The sequence below is a fragment of the Canis lupus genome, chromosome 8 (genome assembly GCF_003254725.2).
Source record: "Canis lupus dingo isolate Sandy chromosome 8, ASM325472v2, whole genome shotgun sequence".
Taxonomy (NCBI): domain Eukaryota; kingdom Metazoa; phylum Chordata; class Mammalia; order Carnivora; family Canidae; genus Canis; species Canis lupus.
Genome location: NC_064250.1, coordinates 43,760,094 through 43,786,822, shown reverse-complemented (window position 1 = coordinate 43,786,822; position 26,729 = coordinate 43,760,094). Strand labels below are relative to the sequence as shown.

General features: G+C 43.7%; 1 protein-coding gene across 6 annotated transcripts in view; it reads right to left on the bottom strand.

Moving 5' to 3' along the window:
• SMOC1 (SPARC related modular calcium binding 1) overlaps positions 1–26,729 on the bottom strand; it is a 164,729-nt gene that overhangs the window by 70,701 nt on the left and 67,299 nt on the right. For all 6 annotated transcript variants that reach the window (XM_049113302.1, XM_025442533.3, XM_025442536.3 and 3 more), the window contains exons 2-3: positions 13,656–13,821; positions 12,374–12,486 (exon numbers count right to left, since the gene is read on the bottom strand). In XM_049113302.1, coding sequence (XP_048969259.1) covers positions 12,374–12,486; positions 13,656–13,821 — 279 coding nt within the window. The remainder of the gene's footprint in view (positions 1–12,373; positions 12,487–13,655; positions 13,822–26,729) is intronic.

The window sequence follows — 26,729 nt, the reverse complement described above, 5'->3', positions numbered from 1 at the left end:
CAGATCTCCTGAGCTGGAGGCTGGCAGGAATTATGATTGCAGCCCCAGAGGACTAGGTGTAAATATATTTATACATACATACATATATATATTCTTTAAAAGCTTTTAAAAGTTGCTGCCTGAAGGCCTGACTTCCAGTCAGCCTGAAACTAGGTGCTAAATGAGATTCTTTCCCCTGTAACATTGACAGGTCTTGACATACCCTCAACAACATAGGCATTACAAGAATAGATCAGATTGCATAGACAATCACAAAAGTTCAGTTGACAACCAAGAACTAGGGCAGGGTTGGACTATAACGTTCATCATCTACACACGGCTGCTACTTCAAGACTGGGAGAAGTAGCTGTTTTGCCTAATGCATTGAAACAAACACAAGGAGTCAACCAAAATGAGGAAATGGAGAAATATGTTCCAAATGATAGAACAAGACAAAACTTCAAAAAAGACCTCTGTAAGGATACAGAGATAAGTAATCAAACCAGTGAAGAATTCAAATGATCATAACGATGCTCACTGAATTTGGGAGAAGAATGGAGGAACCCAGTGAGAACTTCATCAAAGAGATAGAAAGAAATATTTTAAAGTACCAAACAGAAGTCCCAGTGCTAAAGAATACAGAAGCTGAACCGAAAAATACACAAGAGGGGTTCAGCAGCAGGCTGGATGAAGCAGAAGAATGGATCAGCGAGTTGGAAGACAAAATATTGGAATTCACCAGACAGAACAGCAAAAAGGAAAAAAATAAAATAGGGGCAGCTGGGTAGCTCAGTTGGTTGGACATCCAACTCTTGATTTTGGCTCAGGTCACGGTTTCAGGGTTGTTAGATTGAGCCCTGCATCAAGCCCCACATCGAGCCCCACATCAAGCCCCACACTCAGTAGGGAGTCTGCTTAAGATTCTCTCCCTGTCCCTCTGCTCCTCCCCCTACTAGCATGCATGCTCTCACTCTCTCTCTCTCTCTCTCTCTCTCTCTAAAATAAATAAGAAAATCTTTCTTAAAAAAAAGAAAAAAGAATTCTAAAAATGAAGATAACTTAAGAGACCTATGGGACATCAAGCAGAATAACATTCACATTATAGGGGTTCCAGAGGAGGAAGAGAAAAAAGGAAGGGGCAGAAAACTTATTTGCCAAAAACTCCTTAACTTGGGGGTAAAAAGCAGACATCCAGGTCCAGGAAGCCCAGAGAGTTCCAAATAAATGAACCCAAAAGGATCCACACCAAGGCACATTATAATTAAAATGTCATGAGTTAAAGAGAGAATCTTAAAAGCAGCAAAAGAAAAGCAGCTTGTTATATAGAAGGGAAACCCTACAATGCTATGACCAGACTCTTTAGCAGCTTCCAACCACAAATATTATACTGAGCAAGATTATCATTCAGAAGTGAAGAAGAGACAAAGTTTTCCAGATAAGCAAAAGCTAAAAGAATTCATCACCACTAAACCAGCCTTATAATAAATGTTAAAGGGACTTCTACACTGAAAAGAAATGGCACTAATTAACAAAAAAAAAAAAAATGCAAAAGTGAAAATCTCCCTGGAAAAGGTATATATATAGTAAAGGTATTGGTTAAATCACTTATAAGCCAGTATGAAGGTTAAAAGACAAAAGTAGCAGAATTAACTAAAACTACATTAGTTACAAGACAAATTAAATAAAAAGGGTAAAGTGTAATGTCTAAACACATAAAAACCTTGGGAGGGGATAGTAAAAATGTAGATTTTTGGAATGTACTCAAATTTAAGTTGCTATCAACCTAAAGTAGACTGTCATATATATAGTATATTCTGTGTAAACCCTGTGGTAAGCACAAAGCAAAACTTATAGTAATACGTAGAAGAAAACAAGAAAGGAACCTACACATAACACTAAAGACATCAAACCACCAGGGAAGAGAGAAAAAGGAGCACAAAGAAACTATAAAAACAGCCAGAAAATTAACAAAACGGCAATGATTACATACCTTATCAATAGGTACTTTAAATGTCAATGAACTAAATTCTCCAATCAAAAGACACAGAGTGGGGCACCTGGGTGGCTCAGTGCCTTCAGCTCAGGGCATGATCCCAGGGTTCCAGGATCAAGTCCCACATCAAGCTGCCTGCAGGGAGCCTGCTTCTTCCTCTGCCTATGTCTCTGCCTCTCTCTATGTGTCTCTCATGAATAGATAAATAAAAATATTTTTTAAAGAAAGATGTAGAGTGGCTGAATGAGTTAAAACACACATACACGCAAAACAACAAGACTCATCTATATGCTGCCTAGATATAGAAGATTCACTTTGGAAGTAAGGACACACATAAACTGAAAGTGAAGAGATGCAAAAATACATCCCATGCAAATGGAAACCAAGAGAAAGCTGGTGAAGCTAGACTTATATCCAACAAAAGAGACTTTAAAACAAAGACTGTAATAGCAGTCAAAGAAAGTCATTGTGTAATAATAAAGCGGTTAATCCAGAAAAAAGATACATTTATAAATATATATGTACCCAAGAGAGGAGCACCAAAATATATAAAGCAAATATTAACAGACATAAAGGGGGAAATCAATAGCAGTACAATAACAGCAAGGGAGTTTAGAATCCTACTTACACCAATAAATAGATCATCCAGACAGAAAATTAATAAGGAAACAGCAGCCTTAAGTGACACATTAGACCATATGGACTTAATATATATAGAGAGAACAGTCCATCCAAAAGTGGTAGAACATGCATTCTTCTCAAGTGCACATGGAACATTCCCCATGATAGATCATGTGTTAGGCCAAAAAACAAATCTCAATAAACTGAAGAGAATTTAAATCATTTCAAGCATCTTTTCCAACCACAATGGTATAAAAAAGAATAAATTACAAGAAGAAAACTGTAAAAACCACAAACACTTGGAAATTAAACAACATGCTACTGAACAACTACCAGAAAAAAAAAATTAAAGAAGAAATCAAAAAATACCTAGAGACAAATTAAAAACAGAAAAATGACATAGCAAAATCTATGGATATAGCTATAATGGTTCTGAGAGGGAAGTGCACAGTAATACAGGCCTACCTCAAGAAATAAGAAAAATCTCAAATAAACTATCTAACTGGACACCTAAAGAAACTAGAAAAAGAAAAACACGTGAAACCCAAATGTAGTAGAAGGAAGGAGATCAGAGCAGAAATAAATAAAATAGAGAATAAAAAGGCAATTGAAAAGATCAAAGAAACTAAGAGCTGGTTCTTTGAAAAGATAAATAAAACTGACAAACCTTCACCTAGACTCACTGAAAAAAAAAAGTCCTAAAATAAATAAAATAAAAAATGAAAGAGAACTTACAACAGATACCACAGAAATACAGAGGATTATATGAGACTACCATGAGCAATTACATGCCAACAAATTGAGCAAACTAGAAGGGATAAATTCCAAAAAAACATACAATCTTCTAAAGCTGAATCAAGAAGAAACAGAAAATCTGAATAGACTGATCACTACTAAGGATACTGAAGAAAAATCTTCCCAAGAAGCAAAAGTCCAGGACCAGATGACTTCACTGGTGAATTCTAGCAAACATTCAAGAAAGATTTAATACCCATCCTTCTTAAACTCTTCCAAAACATTGAAGAGGAGGAAGCACTCCCTAAGTAATTTTATGAAGCCAGCAACACCCTGATACCAAAACCAGACAAGAACAACAACAAAAGAAAATTAAAGACCAATATCTTTGAAGAACATAGATGCAAAACTCCTCAACAAAATATAAGCAAACCAAACTCAACAGTACATTAAAGAATCATACACCGTGATCAAATGGGATTTACTCCAAGGATAGTTCAAAATCCACAAATCAATCAAAGTGATATATCACATTAACAAAATAAAAGATAAAAATGATATGATATCTCATCAGATGCAGGAAAAGTATTTGGCAAAATCTGATATCCATTTATGATTAAAACTTCTCCACACAGTGGATATAGAGTGAATGTACCTCCACATAACAAAGGCTATATATGACAAACCCAATGCTAATATTATTCTCAATGATGAAAAGCTGAAAACTTTTCCTTTAAGATCAGGAACAAGATAAGGAGCCCCACCCTCCTCACTTTTATTCACAATAGTATTGGAAATCCTAGCCACAGCAATTAGGCAAGGAAAAGAAATAAAGTTCATCTAAAGAGGAAAAGAAGAAGTAAAACATTCACTATTTGCAGATGACATGATACTATGTAGAGAGAACCTGAAAGATTCCACCACAAAAGCTGTTAGAACTAATAAATGAGTTCTAAAAGGTTGCAGGATACAAGATTAATATGCAAAAAATCCATTGTTTCTATACACTAATAATAAAACATCAGAAAGAGAAATCAAGAAAACAATCCTATTCACAATTGCATCAAAAAGAATAAATATTTACAAATAAATTTAACCACGGAGGTGAAAGACCTATACACTGAAACCTGTAAGACATTAAAGAAAGAAATTGAGAAAGACACAAATAAATGCAGATTATTTTTGTGTTCATGGATTAGAAGAATTAATATTGTACAATGTTCACACTAATCACACTAGATTACAAAGTAATCTACAGAAAAATGCAATCCCCATCAAAATTCCAATAGCACTTTTCATAAAACTAGCAGAAATAATTACAAAATTTGTATGACACCACAAAGTCCCCTCAATTGCCAAAGCAATCTTGAGAAAGAACAAAGGTAGTGGTATCACGCTCCCAGATTTCAAACTACAGTGCAAAGCTATAGTAATCAAAACAGTACAGTATTGACATTTAAACAGACACACAAACCAATGGACCAGAATCAAGAGCCTGGAAATAAACCCATGCCTATATGGTCAATTAATATTTGACAAAGGAGGGAACAATACACAATGGGGAAAGGACAGTCTTTCCAATAAATGGTATTGGGAAAACCTGACAGCCACATCCAAAAGAATGAAACTAGACCACTATTTTACACCATACCCCAAAATAAACACAAAATGGATTGTTTATTTATTTATTTACTTACTTACTTATTTTAGAGAGGTAGAAACAGGAGAAGGAGAGGCATAGGGAGAGGTAGAGAGAGAATCTTAAGCAGGTTCCAAGCCCAGCACAGAGCCTGACGCAGGGCTCAATCTCGCGACCCTGAGATCATGAGCTGAGCCAAAATCAAGAGTTGGAAATTTGACCAACTGAGCTACTCAGGTGCCGCTAAACTCAAAATGGATTAAACACTTGAATGTCAGACCTGAAGCCATAAAACTCTTAAAAGAAAGCACAGGCAATAAGCTCCTTGATATCTGTCTTAGCAATATTTTTTTTAATCTAACTCCAAAGGCAAGGGAAACAAAAGTAAAACTAAACAAAATAAATGGGATCTACATCAACCCCAAAAGCTTCTGCACAGAGAAGGAAACCATCCACCAAATGAAAAAGCAACCTATATATTCAATAAGGGGTTAATATCCAAATATCAAATATGAAAAGAACAACTTAATAACATAAACCAAGCAATCCAGTTTAAAGATGGGCAGAGGATCTAAATAGACATTTTCCCAAAGAAGACATATAGATGGCCAGCAGGCACAGAAAAAGATGTTCAATATCATTAATTGTCAGGGAAATGTAAATCAAAACCGCAATGAGGTATCATCTTACACCTGTCACAATGGCTAGTATCAAAACAATAAGAAATAACAAGTGTTAGCAAGGATGTGAAGAAAAGGGATCCCTTGCACTCTGTTGATGGTAGCATATATTGGTGCACGGAAACAATATGGAGGCTCCTCAAAAAATTAAAAATAGAACTACCATATGATCCAGGAACTCCACTCACTTCTGGGTATTGTCTAAAGAAAATGAAAACAGCAATTCAAAAAGATATAAGCACCCCTATGTTCACTTGTTTACAATAACCAAGATATGGAAATAATCGAGGGGTCCAACAGCAGATGAATAAAGAAGACGTGTGTGTGTGTGTGTGTGTGAGTGAGTGTGTGATGAGATGGAATATTACTTAGCCATAAAAAAGAATAAAGTCTTGCCATTTGTAACAACACTGATGGTTCTTGAGAGTTATGCTTATTGAAATAAGTCAGACAAGATACAAATACTGCACGATTTCACTCGTATGTAGAATCTAAAAAACAAAACAAATAAACAAAACAAAGTCCAGATACAGAGAACAGACTGGTGGTTGTCATAGGGGAGAGGGGTTGGTGGGTGTGAAAAAGATCAAGGGAACCAGAAGTACAAACTTGCACTTAAAAGAAATAAGTCGTGAGGATGTAAATAGAACATAGAGAATGCAATCAGCATTATTGTATTAAATTTGTATGGCAACAGATGGTAAATAAACGTATTGAGGTGATCATTTCACAATGTACACAAAAGTTGAATCATTATGTTGTATGTATACCCAAAGCTAATAAACACTGTATATCAATTATACTTCAATGAAAATTTTAAAACTAGACAGATTTATACATAACATGTAAATAAACCCACAATGTAATTAGTTTAAAAAATGTTATTAAAAGATATATAATATACCATTTTTGTTCTAAATAATGGTAAGTATGCCTAAAGGGAAAAACTGGAGACTTAGAGACTCAACTGCTACTCTTTCAAGGCGATGAGATCATTGGCTCTACCTTTCTACTCTATCTACTTCTGTATTATCAGAATTTTTTTTCACAAAGTGTATATAACTTTTCTATTTAGAACAAAATGAAAACAGTTCTCTTTTTAATTATTTGATGAATCAAGTCTCTAACATACCTATGTACACTCAATATGTAAAATGATTCTCTGTAACACATCCTTTTACTAGCTGCAGAGTATAGCAGCTATGAATTGAATATAAATTACATCTAGGGATCCCTGGGTGGCGCAGCGGTTTGGCGCCTGCCTTTGGCCTAGGGCGCGATCCTGGAGACCCAGGATCGATTCCCACGTCGGGCTCCCGGTACATGGAGCCTGCTTCTCTCTCTGCCTGTGTCTCTGCCTCTGTTTCTCTCTCTGTGACTATCATAAATAAATAAAAATTTTTAAAAATATATTTAAAAAAATAAAATAAATTACATCTAATTTGTTTAAGTGATTCTCCATTACTAGATATTTAGATAGTTTCCAAACTTTTGCTACTATAACCAGAACTTAGATGGAAATCCATGTGGCTAAGTATTTGCATATATTCTTGTTTCCTTAGAATAAATTCCTAGAAGTGGAAGGGTAGGCACAAGATGTAGGCACAATCAAGGACTTTTGACCCATATTGCAAAATTATTCTACAAAATGTCAATGCCAGCTTCCTTTCCAAACTGTAATGTGGGGAGTGGCTTTTTCCCTGTAGTAATCCTCAATAGTTAGTAATATCCAAGCCTGAATATTACTATCTTTTCTCCATTTTTTAACAATTTGGTAGGCAAAATGACATTTTTTTAGTTTGTATTGCTTTAATTACTAAGGAAAATGACATGACTCATATTCACTTATTGGTTATTTATTACTACTGTGTGATCTGCTGGTTGGCATCTCTTGCTGGTTTTCTACTAGGATCTTTCTGGTGTGTAAGAATTCTTCATATATTAGCCCTTTGTCATTAAGACTAATATATGTCATTTGTCTTTTAGTTTTGGTTCAGGTTTTCTATTCAGAAACTTTTTTTAAAAAGATTTATTTATTTTAAAGTCTATCAGAGAAAGATAATTATCACATGATCTCACTCATGTGGAATTTAAGAAATAAAACAGAGGATCATAGAGGAAGAGAGGAAAAAATAAAACAAGACGGAATCAGAGAGGGAGACAAACAATAAAAGACTCTTAATCATAGGAAACAAACTGAGGGTTGCTGAAGGGGGTGGGGTGGGGAGATAGGGTAACTGGGTTATGGGCATTAGGAGGGCCCGTGATGTAATGAGCACTGGATGTTATATAAGATTGATGAGTCACTGACCTCTACCTCTGAAACGAAAAATACATTATATGTTAATTGAATCAAAAAAATTTTTTAGGGATGCCTGGGTGGTTTAGTGCCTGAGCATCTGCCTTTTGCTCAGGGTGTGATCCCAGGGTTCCGGGATCCAGTCCCATATGGGGCTTCCTGCGTGCAGCCTGCTTCTCCCTCTGCCTGTGTTGTGTCTCTGCCTCTTTCTCTATGTGTCTCTCATGAATAAAGAAATAAAATCTTTAAAAAAAATTTCTTTAAAGACTTACTTATTTGAGAGAGAGAGTGAGTAGGGGGAGGGAGAGAATCCCAAGCTGATTCCCCAGTGAGTGTGGAGCCTGCCAAAGGGCTCAATCTCACAACCCTGAGATCATGACCTGAGCTGAAACCAAGAGTCATTTAACCAACTGAGCTAGCTACCCAGATGCCCCTGTTCAGAAACTTTTAATTGATATATATTTTTCAACAATAAAATGCACTTGGAATTCCAAATTACTGACTTGTAAATGAACATTTTAAATATAACCATTTGGAATATAATACTTTATCATTGGTTTTCATATCTTTTCAGCATGAAAGCTCCTTGAGGACATAAGTCGTGACATTTCTTGAACTCTCCATGGCAACCAGCACACAGTCCAGAACAAAGCAGAACTCCAAAATGTTGGAGATGAAAAAAATACTGTGTCTGGGATTTACTTGAAACAGTCCAGTTCGGGATGGGAAATGAAAATGAGGTAGAAATGAAACAGAATCAGCCACACGTCAGTAATAGTTGAAGCTGGGTGACAGGTACATGGAGTTCATTATACTATTATTTCTTTTTGTATATTTGAAGATTTCTGTAATCAAAGTATTTTTCTTTTTCTTTTTTTTTTAATTTTTAATTTTTCCCTTTATGGAATGGCCACCAGCACCACAGTGGAGACTTTTGGAGTAACAATGGTGATGAATATAAATTATACACAGATCAAGGCCACTTTTAAAAAAAAGTTAAAAGCTCATGCCTTGAAATTAGATAGGCCTGGGTACAAACCCTTTTTAGTGTAGTGACCTTGAACCAGTTATTCAACCTCTCCGAAACTTAGTTTTCCTTTATAAATAAGGGTATTAGTAACTACCTCAAAGGGTTCCAGTGAAGATTAACGGGTGTAAAACCCGGTGCCTTACACCAAGTAGCACTCAGCAGAGTAGCCATCATTATTGCTCAGTGATGCACCAGTTTGACAAGCTCCAGCCAACATTTCCTGGTGGTGTTAATCCAATACCCTTCCACTACAGCTGAGCTTTCAGCTAATCGGTTTGGGCACCAGACAACTGCTTGGCAGAGGGCTTGGCAGAACAGATGTCAGGAATTACGTTCCTGACACCCAGAAGAGAAAACAGATAAGGCCATGGGGAAGGACAAAGCGCTTAACTCCCAACCTGACTCAGCAGGTCCCCAGAGAGCCTGAACTCCACATTCCAATGATGCAATCAAGAACAAGAGTGATGAAGTCCTTACAGCAGCGGGTCATTCAAAACTTTGACCAAACACTACCATCACCTGGGGAAGCTTAAAATAATACAATGTCTGGGTCCCACTCCCAGCATTTGGGGTGTAGCCTAGATGCAAGGTTTTCCAAAGTCACATGTAACCTAATGTGCACCACCCTACTGGGTGAGTTGGAGTGGGGGCTGGGGAGGAAAGAGGACAGGGCAAACAAAGAAGAGAACAGAGACCACTGCAACCCACATGAACCCCATTAAGACCAACCCACTCATGTGGTCCCAAGCTGTGTCCCAGGCCAAACAAATCCAGTCCTATTAAGGTCCCCTTGCTCCCTCCATAAACTTCAAGAGCACATTACTGCGTAATAATTCCCAGGGCTAAAATATGGTAATAACATCAGGATGCGTGCATACCGATATTCTAAAGCATATTCAAGTAACACAGCTGGTCTCTGGATGTTGGTCTTACAAACAAAACAAAAAAATGTCCGGCTAACTGATAGTGGAGGTCGGGGGAGGGACAAAGCCTTCTGTCTCACAGCCTTTGGGCAGCCTGTCCCTGTTACTGAAGCACACTCAAAGAGGCAGCCTCATTTTGTGAAGTTATTGCAGTGTCTTTGATCAAGGGAAAAAGCACATCCGTTTCAATCACTGTGACGGGGACGAGCCGGCTGTCTGGCCGCCTGGCTGCCCACCGGGGTGAGCCAGCCTCGGGCCTACAGACACATGGCAGTGCTTAGTGTGTCAAACAAATGAAGGGGTTCTTGACTGTCTATCCAACCTCTGCTGAACTTCAGGGGCCCTCTCGTTTAGCAATTCTGCCCGGATTAATTTGGAAGTTTCTTTCCCAGCAAATACCACCTGGCCTGGACCCGCCTCGCCAAAACAAAAGCTGGCCAGCAGCTGTCCGTCACAGGGCAGCAAACACCTCGGAACCAGGAGGGCAGGAGCCAACCTTCTCATAAGCAACACATTGGGGATTACACAATCATAGAGAAAGGAAAACGATGACCATCAACTTCGCCTCCTCCCTACGACCTCTACCCCCGTGTCAGCCCCAAACAAAGTCGAGAGAAGTCTGACTTTCTCCCCTCCTGTGAATTCTCAGTAGTACAGTGTCATATACATACACACACATCACCTGCCTTCTCTCCACCAGAATACATAATAAATTAAAAAAAAAAAAACTGATGGGGAGAGGTTCAACAAAAGGTTGTACTTTCCTTGAGTGACATCATTCATAACATCTTGGGAAGATGTGAGTAGGAGCACCAGAGTAGTTATGGGGACATGCTGGTGAAAATGCAGGATATTTAAATAGCATTTATGTGTTCCAAGTGCTGACCATGCATTAACGTATTTAAATCCTCACCACAGCCCCATGAGGTAAGCTATAGTAATACTCATTAATAACAGTAATAACAATAGTAACATATAATATGTATAATGTAATTATTATGATTATGTATGATAATAAGGTCAATCTTCATCTACTTTTCACATAAGGACACTGAGGCGCAGAGAAGCTCAATGACTCGCCTGAGGTGGAGGTGCTGAGAATCACCCCTGGGGCAGGGTGGCTCCAGGACCCCCACTCAAACCGCAGCAGGAGACTACCTCCTTGCAGTCCACACTGCAGAGCCTCCGGAAAAGCTGCCAGTGCGGTGGGCAGCAGAACACAAGCCACCATGGCCTTGGGAGCTAGAGGGCTCTGAGTTTGAATCCCAGCCCTGGCACTCCTTGTGCCTGTTAAGTGTGGATAACACCTACCTCACCAGTTTGCAGTGAGGCCTTAGTGAGAAAATGAATAGAAGCACCTCTCGCAGGGTTGGCAGCCAAGGTCAGTTTATCCCGGAGGCTCTAAACATTTGAATCAGCTGCGAATTTTAACAAATGCGATGCCCAAACCCTTCCCACCACCCCCCTCCACATTTCCACTGCAACAAGTGGTCAGTCTGAAATCAGCAATCCCCAGGCTCATCCCCCCAAAAAAACCAAAGGCCAGTCTATACCCTCTGCCCCCTTGATTTTGAATTACAGGGAAGCTTTAAACCTCTGAAGCCTCTGCTTCCAGCCTAACATCGTGGGACTCCTCCAAATGCTGCTCCATTCCACAAAGGGAGAAGCAGGCACCAGGACCATCCCCAACCATGTGGCTGACTCACCCTTGTCCAGTGACCTTCCCTACTTTGGCTCCGACAACACCTTCATCCACCGCCTCTCCCCTCCCCCCCCAGACTACATCCCCATCCAGCTGAAAAGCTTTATAAAGGAGTACCCTATTGTCCTGTGCTGCCTATGTTTTAGAAATAGTTATGCCAACATAAACATAGCCAACATTACTTTTTACAAAAAGCACTAACCAGAAGCCTGTGCAGGATGAGAGGTGGGACTGCCTGAAAAGAAATTTTTAAATCTGAATGCATATATACATGCATGCATGCACATGTATGTGAGCACACGCACACACACAAACACTCCAAGAACCATGGTACAATGTATGCTTAAAGGAAGCACTGCTTCATTCAAGGACCAGGAGTAGAAAGAAGGGGAGTGCAGAGGGGTAGAAATAAACAGAGAAGGGATTACCAGGGTTGCCCATGGAAACTGGCAGGGATAAGAAAAATAATCAGCCTGCATTTGACAGAAGAGAAAAATGGAGACAGCCAGCAGGGAGGACGGGGACCAAGCAATGCCAGTTTCCTGGCTCAGACTTCCATGCCCCTTTTCAGGACCCACTGCCAGCTGGCAAGGGAAGGCATGGAGGGCCCCGGAGAGGGAATGCAGGCACCAGAAGGTAGCACAGAGGGGTGTCAAAGAGCCCTCACCAGTTTCCCAGAAAGCAAAGGCTCTGAGGGGCCCTCCCACTCTCAAGCACCTCCCCTCGGCCTCGGTCCAGGAAATGGGCCTGAGAGACTTGGCCAAGGCCTCACCTGGGTAAAGGAGCCGTCCTCGCTGCATTCTGGGACAAACACCGCCTCCTGGGGCTTCTTGGCTTGCTCTAGGGCCTGAGCCCGCTCCAGGCGACACTTGCTCTGGCCAGCGTCTATAAGGAGGTAAGGAGGAGCATGTTTCATACTTCACTGGAATCCACATTGGAGCCATGAGACAAAAATGGCTGCCTGGTACTAAGAATGCTGAGAGAGAACCTCTCTGCTGTGGGTGAGCCCACATACCACCTACTGGCTTTTCTAACAATGTAAAGGCAGTGGCTAGCAAGTGCTGCTCAGCCTCATCTTCTACTTAATGTTACTCTTAGAAAAGTTAGGGAGGTGCATTTGTACCAGATTCTGCTTATTTTTTTCTCCCAAGTCCTCTTAGCCCCTCCCATGGGAAAAAGAAAGTCCCACCTCTATTATTTTTCACTGGGTTTATTAAAAAACCTGCAAGCCCAAGGGGTCTCAAAGATGTTTAGGAGTTCAAGAATTGCAAGCGCTTTCTTTGGAAGATCAGAAGCTCTAGGGCAACCTGCTTAGTCTCACACAATTCTGACAACAGCTCTAAGCAGCCCAGGAATCACAAATTCAAATTATCTACAGGGCATAGGAAAGTGATATAAATTAGGGAACTGAACTGGGTGTGCAAAGAATGGCATTCAGCTTGGAGATACCACAGGGAGGCTGAGGAGTGTAGCAAACTGGAGAGCAGACCCCCCCCCACCCCATCCTTCAAAGGAGGAAGCTGCTCCTCAGGTCTAGCCATGTGTTTCCCTGTGGGAGGGAACACAGCCCTAATACTACCAGAGCTTCCAATTATTTATGAGAAGTATAAAAATCCAGATTTTTATGTTGAATCTCTCAATTTTTAAATGTTGTCTCAAATGTTTTTAATATTTTTCAACATGTGAGCAGCCCAAACAAAATACATCTGCTGGCCAACAATTTGGAATCCTTCCCTATTCAGGAGCCAACAATAATGCCGTGCCATTTTAAGCATCTCCATTTACAAAAATAAAAAATAAAAATAAATAGCTCGAGCCAGATAGCAGCACACATCTCTCTTAAGCCCTAGCCTGGGGGCAGTATTTGAAAGACAAAATAGTGCTCATTCCTTCAGGGAGTTCATTCAGTTACTCTTCTCATATCCCTCCAGGGGATAGCTGCAAACAAAAGGGACAGACTCTTTCTGAGCTTCCCCCTTGGACAGCGTTCCAAGCAGGGCACCATGGTGCCTGGAAGTGTCTTCTCTACTGTGTGGAAGCACACACACACTCACCTTTGCATCGACCTCGATGCACCACACCCAGGGTCGGCTCTCTGCACTTGGCTCGCTGGTACTCACACATGGACTCATAGGACCTGCCATCGGAGGCACAGATGGGTTTGGGCTGAGTCTTGGAGCAGTGGAGATTGCACTGAGGATCACGGTCACTGATGAGGAACTAGGTCGGAGAAAAGTAAAAGGGTGGAGACGTTACTTTTGCAAGGAAGGTAGGGCTGAGTCCATGTCTCACAATACTGCTTTGCCTTGGGGAGAAAGTCCAGAATAAACCCAAAGTTATTAAACCCTAGAAGTGGAAGGGAACTGAGCAGCCACAAAGTCTAACCAAGAAAAGCATCCTGTGCTAGGTGATCCACAGGCAGGGACCTCATTAATCCTCACAACAGCCCTGTGAAATAGGAACTGTTTATTTTGTAGATAAAGCCACTCAAGCCAGAAAGAGGTAACTCGTCCAATGTTACACAGCTGTAAGTGATGGATTAGAACCTGGATCAGTCAGAAGTCAAATCAAAGCCTTTGCCACCAGGATGTTCAGCCTCTCCATCCTCACATGTAGGCCACATGACCCCTGTTTGAGTACTTGCCCAAATAAGGAACTCACTAGCAATCTCTACATTCCATCTTTGGAGAGCTTCATTTCTTAGAAAGTAGTTTTGGGACCCACCTCTATCACCCTTCCATTTCTGCCCACTGCTCTCTCTTTTGCAGAATTCAAGTGATTTTCTATGAGAAAGGGATTTCCTGATTTAAAAAGATAATAATAATCAGATTGGGAAATACTGAGTTAAACAGGTTGCTTGACTGCGGCAACTTCTCAGACATCTTTGGTACATTCTTATGCATTGTGATAGCAGCAGATTGTGTGCTAGTCTTCCCATTGAGCTAACTCCCTCCCCTTGAATCTGGAATAGCCTCAGTAATTTGACCAATAAAATGTTGTGGAAATGTTCTGGGACTTCTGAGCTTTGCAGTTTCTTCCCAGGCCTCTTGCAACATTCACTCTAGGGAAACTCAGCTACCCCATAAGAAGCCTAACAACCCTGAGACTGCCACGTGATGAGGAAGCCCAAGCTAGCATGTGACAGAACCACGGGTACAGAGATGCCCAAACAACCCAGGCACAGAGCCAAGTGAGAGAAAAAACCATTAGATGAGTCCACTCCCCACTACCACCTGATTGTAACTACTAGATAAAAATAAGTAATTGCATGAGACACCCCAAGTGAGAATCACCCAGCTGAGCCCTGCCAACCCATTGAGCTGTAAGAAATAATAATAAATCGTTGTATTAAGCCATCAAGTTTTGTGAGCTTGTTACACACCAACAGATAAGCAGATCAAGGGGCATGTAGGACAATGCACCTCCCACTTATTTGACCATGAACCCTTTTACCAGTGAAGCCCTGTTAGCAATAGGATACAGCTGGAAAATAATAATTGGATCATAGAATCCATGAGCTTCTGTTGAATAACCCATGATTAGGCTGCATGGGCCTTGACAGCTGGATCCACTCTGATCCACCCCTAAATAGCAGAGTTCTAGGCCCACTCAAGGCTCTCAATCAGCACAAGATGACAGAATGCATGTCCCACAATAATGCATGGCAATGTCATAAGCACACATCTGGCCATTAGTGACACTAGAATTGACTGAATAATCATACCAAGCTCTTAGGGAAGGTGTGAATACAACCCCTGTTTCAGATGTATCTTCAGGCTCTTTTCCAGAATAGCAGAGGGAATCCGGAGACAGTATCACATCCTTCAGGGGAGCATTTGGAACACACACCACCCCCTCTACCACCACCACCACCCCCGCTCCACCTCCACCAAACTGGCCAAATTTCAATAGAGTCCAAGCCCATCCACTAGTACACAGACTGCCTCCCAAGTGTAAAACCAGAGCCTCCTGCTACCCTGACCTCAGGCCTGGGTACTGGCTGCTCAGCGCAGGGAGGGAGCAGCTGAGGGCTGAAACCATGCAGGCCTCCTCAGGATGGACAGCACAGCTTGTCTTCCCCGAAGGCCCTTGGGGCTCCTACATGCACAGGTGCAACCTGAGTCCTGCCCAAGCCCAGAGGGGACTGTCCTGATAATGTCTCACGATAGAGTCTAGTGCTCCGACACTCCTCCAAAACTATAGAGGGTCATACCCAGAGGAAGCCCAGTGCCTCCCAGGCTGCCACACAGAGGAAAGAGTTTAAGCTCACAAGATAGTGGGAGGGGGTGGTATATCATCCACATTTCAGCCCTGCATGGGATCCCCAGCCTCATCCCGCCCCTTAGCTTGTCCCTGCTTTAAACCCTACAGTGGTGTTCCTTCACGTGGTCTTCTAGGCCTAACAGAATCTGACCCTGGGCCCCCTCCCTGGCCTTGGCTCTCGCTGCTTCACCCCACCTTGCTCACTACTGGTCTCTGGTCGGGTAGACTGGCCTGCTTGCCGGTTCTCAAATAAGCTACATTTGCTCCTACCTTCAGGCCTTTGGTCATACTGTTCCTTCTCCTTTCCTCCCACCCCTACCTCACATTTCAGCTCATAGCATCTCTTTTAGGAGGCTTCCTCTGACTGTCACCTGCGTCCTGTGCCCATTCAGGAGCAACTTCTTCAAGACCTTCAAGTCACTCCCCAGGTGACTCCTTCAAGCCCAATGAGCATGGGTCCCCTATAACCTCTCACACCTCACTTTTCCTTCACGACACTTAACACAGTTTGTGATGATGAATTGTATGATCTGATTGACAATAGAATCCCCAACTCTGAACCCAGCAAAGACAAGGAGGATGTCTGTTTTGACTGTGAATGCATCCCCAACATCTAGAACAAAGCTGGGGCACTTGAGCATTTGGAGGATGAAGTTGGTCCTGTCCTGTAGCAGCATCTCACACATGGCATTACCTCAAAATCAGCTGGTGCAATGTGACAGGCCTGGCCTCATAGGCTCCTGCCACCTCAGGAGATGACTGGGCCACTCCCCCACTCCCATGCTCTGAACTTTCCCCGTCCCCCCTGCATTATGTCATGGGCAGAGGTGATCCACAGCTTCCTACCCTGGCTCCACCTCAAAACCTAAGTTGTCTCTCAGACTGAGAGTGGGTCTTTTCTCTTTTACCCCACCCAGACCCCTCTGCCATGACCAGTCCTCCCATCTACAACTGACTGTGTACCATGGAAAACTTGGAATGCAAAGGTTCAGCTGAATGAGGTAGGCTTGGGAAGCCCTGGCCCCGGGCTCCTGAATGGGCACAGGACACAGGTGGCTATGACTAGCAAAGCTGGCCTCAAATGTTTCTCTTCCTCCCTCTGTGTGGTCCTCCCAGGCTCATTCCTAACTTGTCTGAATGCAGCCAGACCTGGCTCTATAACCCTGCCTGGTGAAATGCCCACACCAAGCCAGGGTGGCGCTGGCATCCTTCTGCCCAGGCTTCCAGGCCAACCAGTGACCCCAGAACTGTCCAAGAGCAGTTTAAGGTGCTGCTAGTATCACACGACTGCCTTCTCACTTGTGGGCCTATGTGCTACCTACCTGAAACGAGACATGCTCATAAGATCTACTTTGTCAGGTTATTTTGCTGTGGGAATCAGCAGGAGTCAAGGACATGCCTTATTTTCTCATGGTCACCAAGGCCAGGACTATCTATATCTTCTTTTTTTCTTTTTTTTTTTTAAGTAGGATTCACACCCAGCACTGAACCCAGTGCAGGACTTGAATTCATGACCCTGAGATCAAGACCTGAGCAGAGATCCAGAGTCAGATGCTTCACCAACCAAGCCACCCAGGCACCCCAGAACTATCTGTATCTTCCAATGCCTGGGAAAACCAAGGAACTCTTCCTTGGTCACAAAAGGGATTTGATAGCCAGACCTTAAATCTGAAGAACAATAATAATAAAAGCTGATATTTAGGTATCACTTATGAAATATGAACAAATTTAACCCTAGGAGGCAGGGTAAGTTATAATCCTTATTTTACAAATGAGGAAACCAAACCTCAGGTGACTCCTTCAAGCCGTACATGTGAGTGTTGAAACTGACACCCACAGCCCCTTTCAGAGCTCTGCTTCCAACTACACCAAAACTGCCTTTTAATATAACAGAGCAAGGCTGTGAATAGAAATACTGACCCAGTTGCAGACCTGGATTCACAAAGCCAGAAACCATTTACCAAGAGCCTACTGTGTGCCAGCTGCCAACCACTAAAGATCCAGACAAGACAGGCCTGCTTTCTGGGCACCTGAAGCCTACTGGGAGAAGCTCCTCAGGGCCCTCGCTCACCTTAAAAAGCAGTGATCGAAAAAGACAAAGGGTCTTTTCAAACTCTAGGAGATTGCCCTGTTCTCTCTTCTTCAGCTCACGGGAGAGGAGAGCTGTGGGCGTCACTGTGGCATAGAACTACAAGCCATAAATTTGGTTTGGAAATGGCCAGCTCTGAGCCAACAGAGACGCTACGGCAGCTGTGCCAGAGACCAGTGTAATGACTAGGGGAACATTCTGTCTGCAAGTAGACAGGTTAAAGAGCGTCAGAAGAAGCCCCACCTACCCCAATACGTGGAGATCCTTCCCACCTCTAAAGGGCTCCCAAAAGGTTCCATCTAGAAATTACTGGCCCCTGAGGCCAAGTAAAAAAGTTCCAAGACAGCATGGGGCCATTGCTAAAAGACTGTCTTCCACCGACTGTGGTGTCTCATTTTCATCTGTTTTAGGAACTGTGTGTATTTGTGGTTGTTTTCCACAAAAAAAAAAAAAAAAAAAAAAGAAGAAGGCAATGAGTTTTATAAAGTGGACTTTTAATAGGACAACTATGCCCTAATATGATCACCCAAACCTCCAGGGCCCCAAGGGGATTACTTTGCATCCACAAACACTGCTTATTCAGCCATCCATTCATCTTTTGTACTCAACAAGCCAGCACTCTGCACCTAGCACTGCATGAGGCCTGGCAAGCAGAACACAACCAACAAAGTCCTTCCCCCACTGGGCTTGCACTCTAGGGTGGAGACAAGCAAGCAGACAGTAGCCAGACAGCAAGAGAACAGGACACTGCGGGACTTGGAGAGGATTTAATCCTAGGGGCCCTGCCATGCTAAAAGCCACACAGCCCAACAGAACTGTCTGCAATGACAAACATGTTCTATATCTGTGCTGTCTAACCCAGTAGCTATAAACCACATGTGGCTATTAAGCACTAAAATGTAGCAAATGCAACTGCGGAACTAAATTTTTAGTTGCATTTAATTTTAGTTAAATTTGCATAGCCACATGTGGCTAGGGGCTACCATATGCAGGAGCACAGTTATAGAGGCAGAAGGAGAGAGGTTCATCCTCCCTGGAGTTTCCCCTAGTTGAGCCACGCTGAGACTCTTTGGACCAAGGCAAAAAAGAATCAGAGCCTGAAGATAATTTCTGCATTTTGAAACTGGTATGAGATCAGTTCATTGTTTATTGGTCAACGGCAGGGCATTCCAGGAGTCCCTGAGTCTACCTGAAATCACAACAGTGGCTTCTTCCTCTCTTGGCAGGAGTCAGGAGCTCAAGCTACAAGTCCCAAGTACCAGCCTGCGGCCTGGGTCAGTTCTCTCACACACAGACCAAACTCAGAGTCTGAGTTACCCAGCAGGAACCTGAAACCCCCAGCCACAGATGTCTGTTGTGGGCTCATGAGCAGGCATAGGTGAAGGAAGGTTTTGGTGTTGGGTGGGTGCAAGCTGTCTCCCCAGCTAGACAAAGCATGAACCATCTCCTTCGGGCAGGGGAAGGGGATAGTATTTTCATAAAAAAGAAAATCCTCACATACATTTCCTCCCTTCTTCCAAACCAAAAGACAACAAAAACAAAACAATTATGCTAAATATGATTGTGTAATACGGAAAGCAAACAAAAGGGGCCAGGACAATTGTGAGTTTGCAATCATCTGCTACTCCTACCCTCTCTCCTTGGGGAGTGAATGATTCCAAAGCAAACACACAGCAGTTTGTGTTCTGCTCACATTTGTAACGTAGGACAAGCACTTGAAATACATGTAAACACTCCATCCTTCCTAGTGGAAAAGTAAGCTACCGACTGGGGGCCGTTTTCTCCTTTTAAGAGAAAGAGGTAGATGAAATCAATGTCAGAGCAACAACCCCTCTGTCTGAAACACACACATGCCCATCTTCCCCTTCAGGCTCCAGCAGAATAGAACGCAAACGCTGCCACAGTGCTTGCACAGAGAGACCACTCTAGTACCACGAGCTGTGTTAGGTCTGACTACCAGGTTTCCATGACAATATAGGGAACAGGAGACAGCCTAAGGGTCCATCTGGGAGGAGATGTTCCATCCTTTATAACATGGAACTGGTTTCACAGTCTTAACTTCCACCTATACCAAGCTGACTTAACTAGTATCTGAAATTCTAAATAAGCATTTTTTTTGGTAACATGTCTATCTCTCTATTTTTCCCAGGTGTAGAAGAGGCAGCAAGAGCTGTACTAAACAACCAGGGCAGTGGCCCAGCTACTAGGCTTAGAAATGCAAAGGCCACTATTTGGACCAGCAAGTGGCACTCCCCTTTATGATTTCAGGTTCAAAAATCCAGGCCAAACTCAACTGACTGGAGGTTTCTTTTTAACAAATTTATGCATAACACAGTTATGGCTACTCACTTTCTATATTTTTGCTTTGCTTATATGTTGCTACAAAGCAAACCACTCCCATACTCAGTGGCTTTGAACAAATAATCATTTCTCTCAAGTCTGTGGGTTGGCTGGGCTCAGCTGGGAGGTTCTTCTGCTCCATGTGGTGTCAGCTGAAGTAACACATTTGGGCTGCACTCAGCTGGGAGCTTGGCTAGGACTGGAACATCCACGGTGGCTTCACTCACTGATGCCTCAGTTGGAGCATCTGAAATAACTAGGCAGGATTGGCTGTGCCTCTTTCTCCAGCAGGCTCTCCTCATTTACCCATGATGATGATTCATTCAGTCCTTTATCTCTTGCTTAGATGTCTGACTATACTGCCACCCTTTCCTCCCCATTCCAGTTCAAATTCATACTGCACTGAGGTTATCATCCCAAGGAGCAAACGTTTTCATGTGTAAACACCATCACTAGCTCCTTGGAGCTCCTGCTGCATCATGTTCATGTGTGTTTACATGTCTATGAAGGACTATCTTGTTCCCTTGACATGTACAGGGCTTAACACAGTGCCTGATCTAAAAGCAGTTGTTCAATACATGTTTGAAGAATGAATGTGTGACTGCTAAACCACCTAAAACATATCCTGGATAAAGGAGGCTCCTTTTTTTTTTTTTTTTAATTACATACTGTGAAAAGAGATATTCTTTGTCCAACCACCACCAAAAGCTTAAAACTTTCAAACACATAGAGTAACATGAGCTGTTTGTTCTTCTTTTTCTTTTTAAGGAACATCTAGTAGGTAAGGAAAGCCATACATTAAATACAGGATCTGGGATCCCTGGGTGGCGCAGCGGTTTGGCGCCTGCCTTTGGCCCAGGGCGCGATCCTGGAGACCCGGGATCGAATCCCACATCAGGCCCCCGGTGCATGGAGCCTGCTTCTCCCTCTGCCTGTGTCTCTGCCTCTCTCTCTCTGTGACTATCATAAATAAATAAAAAAAAATAAAATAAATAAATAAATAAATACAGGATCTTTCCCTGAATTAAAGGAAAAGAAATCACAAAGACATGGAAGGGAATGTACCGGAGGGGCCGAGACAGGACCCATATATACCCACAGCAGATATCATCATCAAATAGCCAAGCAACTCATTTCCGATGAGGATGGCCCCATGGGAATCCTCTTCACCCAGCCCCCCAGAAGTTGTCCCCTCCATAAGTAGGCAGTAATCTGAGAAGCCCAGGCTTGCTGTGCCAAACTGAGTATGTGTCAAGGTAGAAACCTCTGATAATTTAGCAGCCTATGCAATTAGCACTCTGGTTCTTCTTGCAGCTTCCTCATGCATGCACTTGAATAAGAACAACTGTCAAATGATATAAAATGGTATAAATGATTCATGTATTATAAGCCAGGTTTTCGATACCTTGAATGCACTTTTCCACAGAAGTAAGATTGTAAGTAATGGTGAGTCTCCTGGCCTAAACTGCAAAGGCCTACCTGGAAGGAGTGGGAAGGGGAGTGATCCCTACTGGGGCCTGCTGTGTAGGTAATAGGTAAGGAACACTGTAAAGGCCCCTCATGCCCAGGAGCCCCCATCTGGGTAGAAATGGTTAGCCCCACAGTGCTGTTCATTCCTGCCTTAGGACTTACTGGCCTTTCTCCTCGGACTGTGCCCCAACCTCCTATCTCCTATTCATCCTTCCAATCTCACTGCAAATGCTGCTTCTTTGGGGTACCGACTTCCCAGATGGGCCCCCTGTGACGAGCCTCCTTGACAGCTTCTACTTTCCACTGTGGTCTGTGTCACATTGTAATTGTGACCCCAGCAGTTTAATTGTATGTTTCTTGCCCAGGAACCAAGATTTGGGGGCCACACTGCTGGATCCCTAAGTGCCCAGCAGGGGCCTCACCCAAAGTGCGCACCCAGTAAAAACTTACTGATCAAATGATCAAGTAAGCCAAGGCTCAGTCAGGTCAAGCTAGTAAGTGACAGAGCACTCTTTATGTCTGCCTCAGAAGGCCAGACTCTTTCTACTACATCACATTGCCTCCTCTGGCACAGGACGGAGTGCTGAGGCCGAGGATGGCTGGGGGCAGCAGGGGCTCTGTCGTTAGCTCTGGCAGCTGGGCCCAGGGTCTCCACTGGTGGCCCCTCGGTGGGCAGGCAAAGCAAGCTTTCCTAAGGGAGGGGTATTCTTCCCATGATATTTGTAAGTCAAAGTCCAGCTCAAGTGTTTAGAACTCAGGTGCTACAAAGCATTTCTGACCTAACTCTGCTATTGAAAAGGGGAAAAAAGCCACTCCTGGAGCCAGCGCCTGGGACAAAATGCAGAGAGCTACATTCCAGATGTCTAGCTGTAGCTCAGTCTCTTACTCTCTGACCAGGGACTACCAGCCTCTTGTCGCACTCGCTTCACCATCTGCAAAACTGGAATTTGCTCTTTTTACTTGGGGCCTGTGTCTTTGGGAACGAAGAGCAATTTCACATTAAAACGTCACTCACCCACCCGCCATCTAATCCATCATCTGCATGGAAAGTCCACATCCCTATTTCTGCCAGCTTGCTCTCACCCTTCCCTGACCCCACAACCACTGCATTTACACAGGTGCAAAGGAGGGTCTCGATCTGGCGGCTTCGGAGTGGGGCGAGAAGATGGACGAGGGGAGATAAGGGAGGTCAAAGGGAAGGGGGGTCTGCAGCCATGGCGGCGGGGTCTGCTCTTCTTCTACACACCTCCACCGTGGGGCCTGACAACAGCACGCCCCCGATTAAAGGGCTTTTCACGCTGCTGAGGGAAAGCAGACGGCCCCCTCCAGCTGTTCAGCAGCTGGAACCACTTCTGTTGTTTTAGCCAGGAGAGGCCTGACCTTTGTCACCTCGCCCCTGCCCCCTCCCCAAGGGAGGAATTTAGTGGTTACCCCACCCCATCCACCCAGCTTTCCGCCTCCACTGGGTGCCCCCACAGCCATCAGGATGACCGGTCAGAACCCAGGGGAGAAGGCTGTCTCAGGCCAGGTGTCACGGTGGGAGACGGCAAGGGACGGAGGGCCAGTGGGCTCGACAAAGCAGCTGAGATCCTACGTCCAAAGAGGCACTCACAGGGCTGCAAAGGTAGCGCTGACTCAGAAGCCGGCACTTTGCACAGACCCATCCACACCGGGTGTGTGCCCCCTGCCCATTCATGAGAAAGGCGGTGCAGAGAAAGTGTGCGTTAGGGTCCACGTTATCAAATTTAAAAAAAAAAAAAAAAAAAAAGCATGATTGTAAATGAAAGAAGCCAGATTCAAAAAGCCACACACTGCATGACTCCATTGATATGACATTCTGGAAAAGGCAAAACTATTCGGATATCAGTGATTGCCAGGGATTGGAGGTAGGAGGAGAAGCATGAGAGATTATGGGTGGGGAGAATATTCTCTATCTTGGTTATGTTGGTGGTCATAGAACTATAAAAAATACATATAAAAGTACATACATATAACTACAAAAACATTAAAAATCATAGAAGTGACACCTAAAAAGGATGAATTGTACTCTAAGTAAATCGTATTTCCATAACCAAAAATAACCACAAACCTAAGAAAAATAATACCAAAACATATTTGTTTTGAATGGCACATCAGACCTCCCATAGGCAAAGAGGTTTCTGGCAAAAAAAAAAAAAGAGGTTTCTGGAGCTTTCTCTGCCCACTCCCTCAATTACCAGGCTAGGTGCATTGGGGGTTATGAAAAAAAGAATAGAGACCCTGCCTCCCAAAGCTGAGCCAGTTGCAAAGACGGGCATGTATACAGCTAGTTCCATAGGGAATACATTTGCAACACCAGCAACCAGGAGGCAAAGCCTAAGTCACAGACAAAAGGATAGCATGTTTGCACATGGGATGCCAAGAAGTCCAAGAGGTGGTATAGTGAACTCTTTAGAAAAGAGGGAGGGGAAAGAAAGAAAAAAGTCATCCATTCAGCAAAGAATTATGGAGCACCTATTATGCCCCTGGGCTATGCTGAGTGCTGAGGACAGCAGCTGCCCCCCTGCTCTGTGGGGTCTTCCCTTAGATGAGAAGGATCCAGAGGGATTTCTCAGAGGAGGGGCTGTCAGGGGATTGTAAAGGATTTCCACAAAAGGCAGGGATGTCAGAAAGGCATCTTAAGCATCAGTGACAGTCACACAGAAGAAGCAAACTCGTTTTTATTTTTTTAGATTTTATTTATTTGTTTGAGAGGGAGAGAGACAGAACATAAGCAGAGGGAGAAGCAGAGGGAGAGGGAGAAGCAGACTCCCCACCCGCCCCAGCCCCGCGGAGCAGAGAGCCTGATTCCAGAACCCTGGGATCATGACCTGAGCTGAAGGCAGACGCTTAACTGACCGAGCCACCCAGGCGCCCCACAAACTTGTTTTTAAAAATAGATTAGAAATGACCATTTAGGAAAAAATAAGGCTCTTGGGCCAGGTTGGGGCAAGAACGTGGACAGGATCTTGAAAATTCCCAGTTGTCTTTGTTTTTGTTTTAAGAATTGGAAGCCAATGAAGGAAGTAAAAGACAAGGTCAGACCTGAGCTATGGAAATCCCTGGCAAGGGTATGAAAGACCCCAGGAACTGATCAGGAAGTTACGAGAGCTGCATGCAGCAGCACGGGAGAAGAAGGGGCATACTGGGACCACGGAAGTGGCTGGGTAGCACCGCTGGGTGAGCTAAAAGCACCAAGAACCAAACAGCTGTCTGTCGGGAGTGGGAATGCTGCCCACAGGGGGATCGTCTGTGAACTCCATCACAGCCCCGCTGGACTCCCACAAAGTGATGAAGGGACTGTGGGGGGCCCCAGGCACGCATGTGGGCAAGGAAGAAGAAGGAGCACAACCGGAGGCAAAAGCATCTTCTTGAATGAATGGAGTCCTTATAGCTTGAGAGCTGTTTCGGTTTCCTGCCCTCGTTGGTCACCAACAGGACATCAGCCTTTCGATCAGACGTGAACAGCATTTATGTTTGTTTCCTGCTTGCAGTCCTCTCACCACACACAAGCCAGAATCACGCAGGGAGGGTGTGAACAGTCGCTTGCCTACCCCTGCCGCCACCAGCACAAAGAAAAACCCCATCGTTCCAAATCAAATACACACAGCACTCTGCAGGACCCAGGACCCAGGACCCAGGACCCAGATTTCTTCCAATTCTCACAGCCCACAAGCACTGGCACAAGATAAGTTAAAGGTTAAGTTGATGGTCTCATATTCGGACTGTACCCAAGGGATGGTGGGTTACAAGACAGAACTCAGACTTGGACACAAAGCCAAGGAGCCAGGGAAGGAGCTCTTTAGTGCCTATTTGGTTTTAGATGCCCAGCCCTTCATCCCAGTGACACATACATCTGGTAGTAAAGACCTGCTATATTAGCACTATCTCTCCACCTGGCAGGACCAATTTCTTCTGCCAAGGCAAGTGACTCCTTACAAATCATCCTGAACATTCTCACAGGCCCTGCCCAGTGACATGCTCCAAGTTTTTACTGGATGTTACTATGAATGGAACTCTCTAACACACCACTGAACATATTGGCTAAGTGGCAATGGGACCCAGACATGACTCCTGCATACCCTGACTCAGGCCCACCATACTCTGTCCCATTGTCACTAGTAGCATTTTATCCCCAGTGGCATGTGACATGTATTTTACAACCAGGGGGATGAGCGAAGATTGGTCCTGATAGATTGGTCAGGATTGGGGCTACTGACTATGGGGGTGGGGGTTGGTCTGGGGTTGGTCCTGATAAAACTGGGTGCTGAGCAGTGACTGAGCCTCTCTGGTAGGAAGGACAAGGTCCCCAAACAATTATTTTCACAGGAGAATTGATGGGATTCTGGGCATGTGGGAGGTACAGAATCTGAAAAGGATGTTCAAGAGACTCAAGATCACTTTGAGAGATTCTAGGCACACACAGAGCTACTCGAGGGCCTAGGTGACAGAGAGGCACAGAAAGGAGGCAGGTCTTTTCCCCACCTCTGCATGAAACCCGGCCCAGCTCTGGCAACTAAATCAACAGCTTTGGCAGCAGCTGGAGAGAGTTCCATTGGCACAGACACTGGTGTTCTCATGGTGGGCACTGCCAGCAATGAGGTTCCTTTGGGCAAAGGGGAAAATCATGACTAATTTGTGGAAATATTTAAAGCACCCCAATGTTGTTTGAGCAGATGAGGGTCATTGCAATTTGGGAGTGAAGGTAAGTGTGGTGCCATTTTGTAATCACAGACAAAAGAGGTTTGGAAACACCAGTTATAAGAATAGACACTAATGGGAGAAGTCTACTTAGCAGGCTGTGGGAGTCAAAACAAGCGGCCCCATGCTTAGGAAGAATTTGCAAAGGCCAACTGAAAATCTGGAGATCAATTTTCCACTATAGTGACACTGCATATGGTTGTCAGGCTCCCAGGCTGGTCAGCAAAATGTCTCAGTAGCTCATAAT